Source organism: Diadema antillarum, unplaced genomic scaffold, assembly GCF_040938485.1.
Source record: "Diadema antillarum isolate AM-2024a unplaced genomic scaffold, OU_Dant_1.0 scf00000079, whole genome shotgun sequence".
In the NCBI taxonomy this organism is placed as follows: Eukaryota; Metazoa; Echinodermata; class Echinoidea; order Diadematoida; family Diadematidae; genus Diadema; species Diadema antillarum.
Window position 1 is genome coordinate 1,190,088 of NW_027270968.1, and position 13,268 is coordinate 1,203,355.

Sequence of the window (13,268 nt, forward strand, 5' to 3'; positions counted from 1 at the left end):
CCTCGCTCTGGAGGTGGTCTCGGCCGCGGCCGAGCCGCGGCCGAGCCCGGCCTTTTCTTGGTGTAAACGTAAACTGGGCCAAATGCGCGGCCAATTGCGCGGCCAATTTTAGTCTGGCTTCCAAACCCACTGCCTGTATCTTTTGCTATTCAGGATATTAACCCCCTCAACGTCGAAAAATAGTATAGTTTAAGGTGGTTTTGTCCTGCAAAGGATTTTTTTTTTCCCACGGCAAAGGCCTTTGCCCGAACGGCGACTTCGTCGCCACGAAATTCATTTGGCAAAGGGTCTGAAAACCAGACAATATCAAATTGCGTTTGTTTACAAGCAGAGCGCCACTACGACAAAATATTTAGAGGTTTGAATCAAAAGCGCGGCCTAGCCCGGCAGTGTAAACGGACAAAATTGCGGGGCCCGGCCTCGCAATTGAGGCTGGGCTCGGCCGCGGCTCGGCCGCGGCTCGGCCCAGCCCCGCTCTGTAAACGGGGTCTGAATTGTACCCGTCCGCTGCGACTGATGATAAGCGGCCCATTACAGTAACTTGTCCCCGGGCCGAGTCAAAGACCCCGTTTACAGTGCGCGGCCGTGCCCAGCCCCGCTTCGGTGTAAACGCGCAAAAGGCCAAATGCGAGGCCAAAATTAGCCTCGCATTTGGCCTCGCTCTGGAAGAGCCCGGCCTTTTCTTGGTGTAAACGCAAACTGGGCCAAATGCGCGGCCAATTGCGCGGCCAATTTTAGTCTGGCTTCCAAACCCTCTGCCTGTATCTTTCGCTATTCAGGATATTAACCCCCTCAACGTCGAAAACTAGTATAGTTTAAGGTGGTTTTGTCCTGCAAAGGATTTTTCCTTCGGCAAAGGCCTTTGCCCGAACGGCGACTTCGTCGACACGGAATTCATTTGGCAAAGGGTCTGAAAAGCAGACAATACCAAATTGCGTTTGTTTACAAGCAGAGCGCCACTACGACAAAGTGAAAGGTTTGAATTAAAAGCGCGGCCGAGCCCAGCAGTGTAAACGGACAAAATTGCGAGGCTCGGCCGCGGCCGAGCCCGGCCCCTCACTGTAAACGGGGTCAAAGACCAGCCGCCGGCACGTCGCCGATGTATCATCAATTACATGTGCTTTGTACAACTGCTTTCTGGACCATGTGAAAAAGGTTATACGTATATTGATAACATATCACGCAATGTCACTCATACCCCATTTTGCATCTTCATAGTCATTGACATGCCCCCGATATATCTGCTACGCGCCGGGGGCTAGTCGTTGACTGATCACTGCAGGGTCTTAGATGTATCGCCGACATGTTGTAATCGGCCGGGGAACAATGACTAATCGGCGGAGTTTCGTCTATCTATCTGCGATTCCACGCCAAAGTCGGCGATGGGTGCCGCCAGGGCTTTCTTCGCCGATCGATGGCAAAATTTTAACTCGCACTTAAAACAACCGACAGCCCACCGATCACTAAAATAGTCGTTTCTGTCAGCGGAAAACCCGGTTGATCGACGAAGCATCTCAGACCTACAGCCGAATGTGCCCCTCTCACCCCCAAAATCCATCGAAATCACATCGACGGCGCGTCGGATCGTTTATGTGAACCCAAGTCGCGGAGACTAATGTAGGCCTACATGTCCGCGACGTCTCCGGAACTTTTCGGAGACTCATGGCGACCTACCCTCAATGCCTCAACGGCAACCGTATTCCAGAGACTTCGGGGTGAATGAGTATTCACCATGTTTTGAGATGCATGTGCAGCAGGCAGCTCCTCAGAATCGCGACTACTACACTTGCCAGTTACGTATAAAGTCGTTGGACCGAAACAGCCTCCACTTGGCGCTCCATTGCAGCCAAATGCCTGCACCCGTTAAGCCGTGTTCACAATCAGACAATCACCGTGAACTCTTTGAATACGTGGGCTTTATTACACTAGATAATATTACCTGTCTACATCTACCTGACCCAGCCGCAAGGGTTTAAGTTAGAAGCAGTGAAAGCGTTCACAGGACTGTACAGACTACCAAGAATACATGCATTTATTCAACAGGTTAGTGCTCGACAAATATTGTAAAAGTCGCGTTGAGGAAACAGTAAAGATAAAACATTATTATTATTATTCATGGTTTATTGAAATCGTGACTCGCAGCGATATGGATTGCTGAATTGCTCACAATTGTACATAAAAGACATGATGTATACATATGAATATAACAAACCTGTTTGTACTACAGATATAAACATGAAATTGCAATTCTTTATATACATACACGGTAAAATGCATAAAATGTAATTCCGATAATTTGCTACGAGTAAAATGCCTCTTGGTGCATTTCGAACAGCTGCTGAGGTGCCTAAAGGATGTGTCTTTAAACGTCACATAATACTAAAGTGTATACGATTATGTGTGTGTGCATTTAACGTGTGTGCATTGAGCATGTGTGTATTCAAGCGTACAGTGTATTATGATTTGTTTGTTTAGTACTGAATTGCTCCCATTTGTACTCGACGAACATGCATAGACCTACACAGAACATAACAAAACCGTCTTTTACTATACAACAAATGCTATCACAAAAAACACAACCTTACATATATAAAATTCAGATTCTTACCACAAGGAAATAACCTCTTGCTGTATATCAAACATGCGCTTGAGGGGAGTGTCTGTAAACATGTGTGTGTATGATGTGTACACTGTAAAAACATGGGTGTTAGATTTAACACCACGGGTGTTAAATCTAACACCGGTCAAACTTCAATAAAGGACCACACCCACAGGTGTTGAAAATGCACTGTGATGGTGTTGAAAAGTGTTCACCTGACACTTCGTGGTGTTAATTTGACACTGTACCTGGTGTTATTTTGACACTGTTCTGGTGTTAATTAAAAAATGACACCACATGGTGTTGATTTGATATTTGTTGGTGTTAATATCAATGGTTTAACACCCGTCCAGCTTCAATAAGAGACCACACCAGCTGGTGTTACTGGGGTGTAAATTTATTTTCACATTTTTTTCAAAAATCTAGTATTTTTTCCAAAAATCATGTTTTTAGACCAGCCCTTTCGTTGTCCTATTCTTTAATTCCAACTCAATTATGTTCTTTCTATTCAACAGTAAGTGAAACAAGCTCAAAGTATAACAAAAGTTAATCATAGTACAAATTGTTATTATTGTTATCATTATTACTCTAATCATCATTTGCTATCAAAAGGTTCTTTATCAATATTTAAGTCGGCGACAGAATAAAAAGGGTAGGTGAAACCAATCCCCTTACCAATAGTCTATAGTTTATGATAATCATCACGAAACACTCGCGGAAATGCAATTAACGATATTAGTTTCGTGGTGAGTTACCGACAAATCATAAAATGAGAGAAAAAAAAATGTTTCCGATTCTATGTTCATTCTGTCATTAACAGAATAGCCGGTGTTTCACTTTGCAACAACATCACAAAATGGGGGAAACAGTAGAGCACATCAGCAGGGTACGCTTCGTGGCGACAGAACCAATCAACTTCCTGATAGCGGCAGTCCAAGGAGCCCTCTCCACTCTCAGGACATTGTACGCCCAAGATAGTCTAGCGCAACATTATAATTACTCGATCAATCACTATAACCTAAACGGCACGTGTTCTGATGGGGACGTCACGGATCATCTCGAAAAACAGATACAATCCGAGACAGCCTGGTGGAACACGTGGCTTGCAGTTCTCTCTGGTCTTCCACCAGTTGTAACGGCGACATTCCTGGTAGCTGCCTCGAGCTTCACCGGTCGAAAGCCGATCCTAATCATAGGCGTAGTATGCCATCTCATTGCTCCTCTCATCTTTCTCCTGGTAGCGCTCTTTGGTCTACCCTTGTCCTTAACTCTCCTTGGGGCCGCTGTGCTTGGGTTGGGTGGGGATATAGAAGGTGTCATAACAGTATCCCTGGCTTATGTTGCTGACTCTTCCGTGGGAAAGTCTAGAACACAGAGGATAGTCGTTCTCACACTTATGTATGAGGCGGGTTGGGGTTGCGGTCAAACGCTTGGAGGTTTGATTCTCGGTTACTCTAATAACTTTCCTGTCTCCTTCGCGTTCCCAACAATATTGGCTGTAATCAACATTGCCTACACAACATGGCCAGGATTGGTCTTGGAGACAGTACCTAAGCGTGAACCCCTCCGAATAGGTACTATCCTTCAGAAGTCTTTTGATAGTCTGGCTGGATTCTGCACACGCTTCGAGAGGCGCAAGAGGACTAACGTCGTCATACTGACCGTCATCATCTGTCTCGTGCGTTTTGTACGAGGGAGCATTTTTGATGTCGTCGTGATTTATAGTCTGGGAAAACCTTTCTGTTGGACAGCCATTTTTGTGGGATGCTTTAATGCCAGTGTTGCTCTGGTTCCTGCAGCAAGTAAGAACTTAATTCTATACGTTTTCTTATTACCTTATTATCATAATCATTGTTCATGCTATCAATGGCTAGAGAGGTTTGTGTTCACCCACAAAACTTTAGTATACGTTAATACATGATTAACCTAGTAGCGAAAAAATAGAACAAGACAAAATACAGAAAAACTCCATCAAACAGAGGGTAGGCATACTAGTATGTACCGATTGCGCTATATTTTTCCTGAGTCATCTGTCTTCCATATTTGGTATGACGATATTACCTCTCTCCGTATGCTCCATAAGATAGCTTTCACGATTGCAGTACGTGTGTGCGTGCGTGCGTGCGTGTGTTTTCGGGGGGGGGGGGGGTACCTCACTTGCTTCGTCAACATACCCCAAAGTGATTATGTACACAACTATTGTATATTATGTTTATTTTGTTTTTCTTGCTAAAACAATGTATGGCTATTCTGATTCTATATTTTTGGGGGCTTATTTTGACCAAATTATGTAAACAAAATTAAATGCGCAGTGTCTTACTCCAACGATACACACGAATTTCACAAACAACGTTTGAGGGTGAATACATTTGACCAAAGAAAAAACAAATGTCATAGTATGCTGTACATAACATGTTGTCGTCATGCAATTTAAAACTGATTGAATAGTTTACTTAACTGTCGCTTACTCTATCATGCTCAGTATATAGATTACTGATATTTTGTATGGCACCCACCGTTTCTATGATCATACATTAACACATTTTCCTATTCCAGTTGCAACTATAGTTACCAAACCTCTACTGAAGTGTTTTTCCGAGCACTGGTTGATTCATTTCGGACTCGTCTCGTTTATCGCCCAGCTGATCACCTGTGCCCTGGCAGAAAACACAACCCAGCTTGCCTTCATTGGTGCGTAAAGTTCCATAACAAAGGAGGTTCAAGAGAATGGTGTCACAACACTGTCGTATTTCCTTTGAAGCCAGGTTCGATGCCGCCACTCCAAAGTATTTGAGGCATGTGGCAAACTGGATCTGCGCGCGAAGATAGGAAGACAATTGACCCATGTCTCATTGCATAATCATCAGCCACTTTCTAAGTAAGATATGTCTTTGTGATGGTAATTACTTTTTGCCATCCCTACTAATAAAAGATAGGTGATGTATAATGGTAAAGACACGGAGATACGCGAATAAAAATTGCGCAAAAAAATGATGAAATGAAAATGAAAATTACTCCACTAGCCGTGCCCGGCCACTAATCCCAGTATATCTATTATTAAAGAATCATACTTGAAGATTATTCCAGATCAGTTTCATTTGTAGGAATTAAGTGGAAAAGTAATAAAACCGGCTTTCCAGGAGGGTACAGTTTTAAAAACTTTCACATGATACAGCTCTGATTTACACTTTTGCACGTATTTCTAGGAGGGAGTGGCCTTTGTTTAATGTACTTTATCATTAAGTGAGATTTCGTTTCATTTGATAGATAATCAAGCAAAATATATCCAACATTAAGTTAATGAAATGAATTTTCCGATTGCTCAGCAAGAGCTAAGACGGCGGTATCAAACCCCGTCATCAAAGGCATTGATCATCCTGTGGAATTCCTGTGTACAACAATAGAATAGTGATAACTGATTGAATAATTACAGCCAGTTGGAACTCCATTTCTTATACCTCCTTGATTTCACGCGTTGTCTGAGGAAAGGCCTCCAAAAGGATGATCTAAACAGAACTTATATACAAGAAGTGAAGTCGAAATTGTTTAAAGAGTGGAGAATATACAGCCAATATGCAATTTAAGTGAATAAAATGCCAAACATCACTTCTGTAATGATGTGAATTGAGATAAACGAATCTGTGAAAGATTGACTCATAATTAATTTATCTTTGTTTTCATTCGGAATGGTGATGAACATAATGTTTTATTTTCAAGTAGACCTGTTCTCTCCACATGCCGCTTTTTATTTCCATGTTTACCAACATTGTGTTGTGGTGCGTGTACTCCGTAATCAATATTTATAATATGCTTCGTACAGTGATACGTGTATGGCAGTGCATTCTCAAACCTTTTGCAATATCAAAAATATCCGCTTGACAAATTCCTGACTGGTGCTTGTAAACTGCCAAATATGTACTTTCACAAACTCCTAGAAATTGTAACTTAACAGTGCAAAGCAGGCTGAAAATTTATCGCATTCCAAAAATTTCTTTAGCTTCTGCTGTAGGTCTCCTGCGCTCTTTACCGGAACCTCTTGGTAGAAACCTCATCTCACGACTTGACTCGGCTGAAGAACGGGGTAAGTTCAACCGGTTATATTCCATTTGATCATCAGCTTTCACAGAAAATGCTAACTCTGTCGTCCCTAGGTGTCGAGGAAATTTGCAGCTTGCTATTTGTTTTCTTACTCCTTGTGGATTTATGTATGTGGACTCTCTTAGAATTGGTTTTTCATTCCCTGTTGTATTCTGTTTTCTGTGCTCTCAAACACGTGTTTTTTCTTTTCTTTTCAATTCACGTCAATTTCATTATTTATACTTCTCATAATATTATTCATTTCATTTATTTCCAAATTCTCATTAAAATACATGTAACAAAGAACAAGGTGAAGATGATAACATTACATTCGGTAACAGTATACATGTACAACAAAAACAAGCACAATGAAGAGAAAAAAAAAAGAGAAAGAAAATTCTAAGAGAGAAAATGGAGGAGCCAGTAGAGGCCATTAACCTTTCTACGGCTGGACTCCCACTTGAGCTTTTATGTGCATTATGAGATACGCTTAAAAGGAGGGAAAGAAAGACGATTAAAAAACAGAAAAAAAAATGAAAACAGGCAAACTATGAGTGAAAAATAAGTAAAAAAAATACACAATGCAGATATCACATGAACATTAGATTAAATTTCTGCAGAAACTTCAGTTATAATTATTCAACAAATATTTTTATATCTGCGTTTAAAAGAGACAAGGATAGGACATAACTTCATTTCATCAGGCACAGAACTCCAAACATGTACTCCTTGATATTTAATAGATCTTTGCGATGTAACATATCTGAGAAGAGGTAATATCTTACCAGTTTGTCTAGTGTTATATAAATGAATATCTCTCGTATATTTAAACATGTCATCAAAGACAGAGGGTAATATCTTATGAATATACATTATACATAAATGAGGCGGTTTGTAGTTTACATATATCAAATAAGTAAGAAGCTGGAACTTTTTAAACAGAGGCTGGGAAGGTGTTGAAGGGTGAGAATTTGTTATTGCACGTAATGACCTTTTCTTAAGTGTGAACAGATTTTGCACATTGGCCCCAAATCATTGAACAATGTGTTAAATGTGGCAATATAGTGGCGTTATAAATATATAATAAAATCCTTAACGATAAGAAATGTCTTATCCTATAAATCACGTTTGTTGCACAGGATATTTTATGCAAAACATCATCTGTATAAGGCGCCCAATTAAGATGTTCATCTAACATAACACCAAGAAATGATGTACAAAAAACTCGCAATACCTTTTGATTATTTATAAAGTACATATCACGTTTAGTCGAAAATAATGAGAGCAGAAATAAATGTACTTCATAGACATCAGTATACAAACAAACGTATTCACACATACTCACACACACACATACACACATACATGTATGTCTTTATCAAGGATATTTGTTTTGTTCACATGCCTTTTACAAAACAAAAAATATATACAATACACAATTACATGAACAACATTAAAATGACATGATCATATAAAACATAAGAGAGACGTCTTTTTTTGCCAACATAGTAAAACAGAACAACATCATATAACATGATATCTTATATCAACATCAATTTTCAAACATTCAACCTATTGATATATTATTATCTTTAACTGTGAATACAACAAAAACTGATATGAGTGATTGTTTCCGTACGTTTTGGGCACAATATATACAAAAAAGATACTCTCATCAGTGCTTTGAATTATTTGTCAAATGATTCTAATTTGTAATTATATAGAAGCTTATAATTACATTCTTTTATACGATGCAGCTCATTCACCCATTATTTTATTCTGTAATAACTCTTTCAATATTTTGTTTTCAATACTTTTCAATACAATATAACATATAATCACTATATATATATATGTATATATATCTACAATATATAAATAAATATATATATATATATATATATATATATATATATATATATTGATTATTGTATACCTTCTTCATGCCAAAGGTAAAGTTAATTTAGTTTACCACTACTTCCACTAATAACACCATAAGGCCAATGATGATTGAACTGATACTGCATACTGTACTTCTGCTATGCTAGGAACATGAAAAATGACAAGACAAATGGTCTTGTTCGAAAAGCGTAGACCTTAACGATTTTTGTTGTTGTTGTTGTTGTTGTTGTTGTGAATATCCACTCCTGATGAATTGCATCCATTTGCTTTGATTTATAACAGATGCGGCGTTTTCCATGCTAGCCGTGCCATTGTCACTTGCCATCGGCCTTTCTTACTTGTTTTTTGACGGACAATTTACCTACACCGTCAGCATTGGCATGACTCCGGTTACTTTTTACGTCGCTGCAGCCATCCTTGTCATTCCAATGGTATTAACCGGGTAATTTGAAACTTTTTTTGCTTGCTAGACATGGTAAAGAGCGGATGTATTCATTGTGTCAATCTATTTCCGACTCATTCCGTGGTATAAAATTGGTAATTTCGTTACCTTCTCCTAATGTCAGGAAACTGCAGGAGGACTATAATAGTGATTATGCTCTAAAGTGATTCGGCAGGTTGGAACCCACACGGTGAAAACCAATAATTGGCATCTTTGCGTAATTTTTTTTTTTCAATCGAAAGATTTTTGTCAAATCAATTGGTGTCTAGTATATCTTGTAGTATGGAGCCATAATGATAATCTATATGCATAAGATTAGCCTTCATATCCCGATAGGGTTCTAGGGAAATTGGCCCAGACCCTTCCCCTAATCCCACACTTTGTGTAACCCTAATCCTGAAACCAATCCTAACCCTACACCCTAAACTCAAACTCAAACCCTTAACCTAACCCTAACCCTAATACTTACTCTAACCAGTATTTCCGGAGGGGGGGGGGGGGGGGGGGGGTAAATGTCCCTAGGGATAAGTTCCCTGAGGCGCCTAATAACTGTTATTCGATGTTTTATGCGTATTCGAAAGGTTAACATCCCCTCCAAGGGATGACAGTCTAATACTTAAGAACACAGAGATATGACTAATAATTTTGTTATTCTAAAAAGACATAAAAAGGTGGCATGCAACCTGGCCGCCATTATAGATCCCAAGATGTGAAGTTACCCTGTTCTGCCTAATTAAATTCTGTTACATGTGAAAAAAAAAAGAAGTTTAATGTATCAGTATTTTCCGGAAATAGTCACTGACGACTTGGTAACTGATCTTTACTTTGATGAAGCCCTTCTTGCATCGTGATTCAAATTCAAATGACTGCTAAAATCATACACATGTGGAAATTTAAATCATTATTATGGACTATTAGCAGCTTTCTCAAAATTTCGAATATTACTGCTCTATGAGGACATTGTAAAAGAAAGAGGAAACCTCCGAAATTTACTTTCTTATGTTTATGTTGTTGTGTTCCCGCTTCAGGACGATTGGTCCTTGTCCCTCCCTATACATCAAGCTAGAGTGTGGCATAGAAGATATTCATGTTAATCGTGATGCTCATGAGCATTAAGCAGATAGGTGCACTTATAGTTTGTACTCATAGATCTTGGCCCTGTTCACAAACATCAGACAATTTTACAAAATGAGGTTATCATTTTTGCACAACAATCTGCAATGTTTATTCACCGTCATTCTGTAGCTCAGTCAACATCTATAGGCCTACTCCCAACTCTAAACTCTGCTGACAAAGGAACGATCTTGTATTATGGGCTTATCTTTGCTTTTTTTTTTTTATTTCTCCACCACGAAGTGTCGCCGGACGCATTATTCTCTTTTAAGTTCAACATTTGTTTTTGCATGAAAACTTATGGCGGTGTTAACACAGTATTATCACGGATCTTGCGGTGCAAACTCGGAGGATGCCGTTCTTTATACGGTGAACGGCGTTTTGAACACGGTCCATTTCAAACCGCCAAGACCGCCACAGAAAATTAAACTTGCATGTTTAATTTTTCTGGCGGTTTCCCGCCGTTCTCAGGGTTTATGGCAGATGAAAGAGTGTCATTATCCACATTCGTTTTCAATACCAACGAAGAAATTATCATTGCAGTATTTGCAATTTGTTACAATTTATATAAGAAAATAAATGTGGATTTAGATTCAGGACCATCGGAATAAGGTAAAACATTAAATAAGATGAAAAAAAGAGAACGGGCGGACGATTAAACAAGGTATGTCATCAGGCTTCAGCCTGATACATACGCTTGTACCTGTCAGGACAAAGCAAAACAAAGAAAATGCAGATGAAAGTGCAGTTGTCAAAGACATTATGATATAAGGCGCTGTTTCAGTTAAGAGTTCCAGGCTAGTGTATTTAATGCTACACCATTATGATGCTTTTAGGTCTCTGCTTCACAATGTTTGATGTGGTAATGAAAGTACAACACTTACATTGATTTTTTTTTACTGTAATTCTTCAAGGATTCTTCAGGTACTCTCGCTGATCTCGGAAAATGACGAGGAACGAATTCCGTTGAACAGTATCAACAAAACAGAACATGAATGACCTACATTCTGCAAACGTGGTACACTGCTTCTGAAAGACTGACCGAGTTCGGATCTAGGATGGAGAAAAAAGCTCAACCCGCAACAGAGAGACTGCCGGTGGTACCACCAATAAACAACACACCCGACAGATGCCTCGGGTGCACGTCACGAGACCGACAGTAGTCCAGATTCTGGACGTTTTTCATCATTACGCATCCACCTCAGTGCGCCGCTCCATAGCTTATCGCGCTATCGGTAGATGATCAGGCAGTGGACTAGACCGACAGCCACGAGTCGTATTGCCCACGTGTCATACAGGCTAGGTGTCATACAGCCCACGAGTTACTAGTATACAACTCACGAATAATACAGCTCATGAGTTCGACACTAAGCTAACAAGGCTCACGAGACCGACACATTGAGGCCAGTGTTGTACCTGTCGAACTCGTGGGCTGTTTTTGGTGTCGAACTCATGGGCTGTGTAATATACGACTTGTGGACCTGTTTTCAATGTCGAACTCGTGGGCGTCGGTCTCGCGGGATGACCCCAATGCCTCACTGACTCAAATTATCATTATACTTCCTTTCGTGTACAGGGTCATTGCTGTTTTGCATTTAGTACGAAAGAGCTTAACGTGATAGCGTAAAATCACTTGAAATTTTTATTTTCACAGATTTTTTTTTTTTAATTTTATTTTATAGGAACTGATCAAAAACAACATTCAAAAGATACAAAACAGCTTTATAGTTGTACATTGATTTGGTAACAAACACTTGTTATAAGCTAAGATTGCTTATGAAATATTTCCAAAAATAGGGAAAAAAAATTGTCTCAACTCTTCTGCATCTCCCCAATCTATTCCTGTCTCTATTTCACAGCTCAAAGAAAAGTATGTCATCTACTTAATAACCCCCGTGAAGATAAAGCTTAGTGAAATGCTTATCAAGTGGATGACACTTTTGTCACAATAATCCAAATGTGAAAATACTTTGTAATAACACAATTTGAAATTGTGAAAAACGTAACAAGAATGCAGTGATAATTTCTCACATACTTCAAAATGTAATCCCAGCATTGATACTTTTAACATTTAAGTCTTTTAGATATTATAACCAGTTTTAAATTGTAGACTTTGTCTAATGAGTACTCATTATCTTTTCATGCCGTTTTCCCAAAGCTAAGCCGACGTTGTCCCACCCGCTTTCCCAGATGGCTATGACGCGTGATGAATCAGTACAAGGTCGTAAAACAGTAACAGTGTAATTATCAGTACCATCACTGATAAAAGACAAATTATTCTATGTATTTCAAAGGGCTCATGGCTATGAAAACAGTATGAACTCAAGCGTACCGCCCATATCCTTCAAATCCCAAGCAAGTAGCCAGCACCATTAATGACTCTGTCTTTCTTTTTTATTTTCTTTTTCTGGTCAAAAGCACTGTAGACTGCAGCTCACACTCTCTCAGTCATTATCGTGTTCATAATTGCCATTCGAGAGTTGTACATCTACTATGAGAAGTGAGAATATCCAAAGTGGGAAAATATATAAACAACAGGTGTTTAGGTGTTATTGTAAATTTATGATGTAATATGTTTATGCGTGTGTGTGCGTGTGTGTGTGTGTGTGTGTGTGTGTGTGTGCTACATTCAATTATGCGTGTTTGGGTATAGGTCGTAGTATTAAGTGGGTGGCAAAGAATTATCTGGAGGTTGTGGATTTTGATTTTGTTTCGTTTTGAGAACATGAATGAAAAAAAAATTAACAAAAGGGAAAATGAACAGCGACTTTCGTTTCGTAAAATGACCTCTGCCATATTGTTATACTAAGCAAAGCCCAAATAGCACCAAAAAATGATGTGAAATATATTGATCTTGATGGCGGTCGGGTGCTTTCTACACCTTTGTATGTTGTGATATCCATATCGAGAGTCTGTTGAAGTGACGATGTAGGTTCAACGAGGTACAGGGTGCCAGACTGCTAAGTACCGAATGCACGGTCGACTGATGAAAACCAATTAAAGTTGCTTTTCAGATATCTCGATGGCATGAAGAAGAGAATTGAAAAATACGTGTTTGTCTGCTCCTTGGCACTGGCGTAGCCGGGGGGGGGGGGGGGGGGGGGGGGCGATGGGGGCGGTCGCCCCCCACCCCCC

General features: G+C 39.7%; 1 protein-coding gene across 1 annotated transcript; it reads left to right on the forward strand.

The window, feature by feature from the left end:
- Positions 1 to 3,455: 3,455 nt before the first annotated feature.
- On the forward strand, positions 3,456 to 10,136 carry LOC139717648 (lysosomal proton-coupled steroid conjugate and bile acid symporter SLC46A3-like). The gene is made up of 5 exons (XM_071629154.1): positions 3,456 to 4,401; positions 5,156 to 5,290; positions 6,609 to 6,680; positions 8,861 to 9,020; positions 10,049 to 10,136. Exons 1-5 carry the CDS (start codon positions 3,456 to 3,458, stop codon positions 10,134 to 10,136), a joined length of 1,401 nt encoding a protein of 466 aa, XP_071485255.1.
- The last annotated feature ends 3,132 nt before the right edge of the window (positions 10,137 to 13,268 follow it).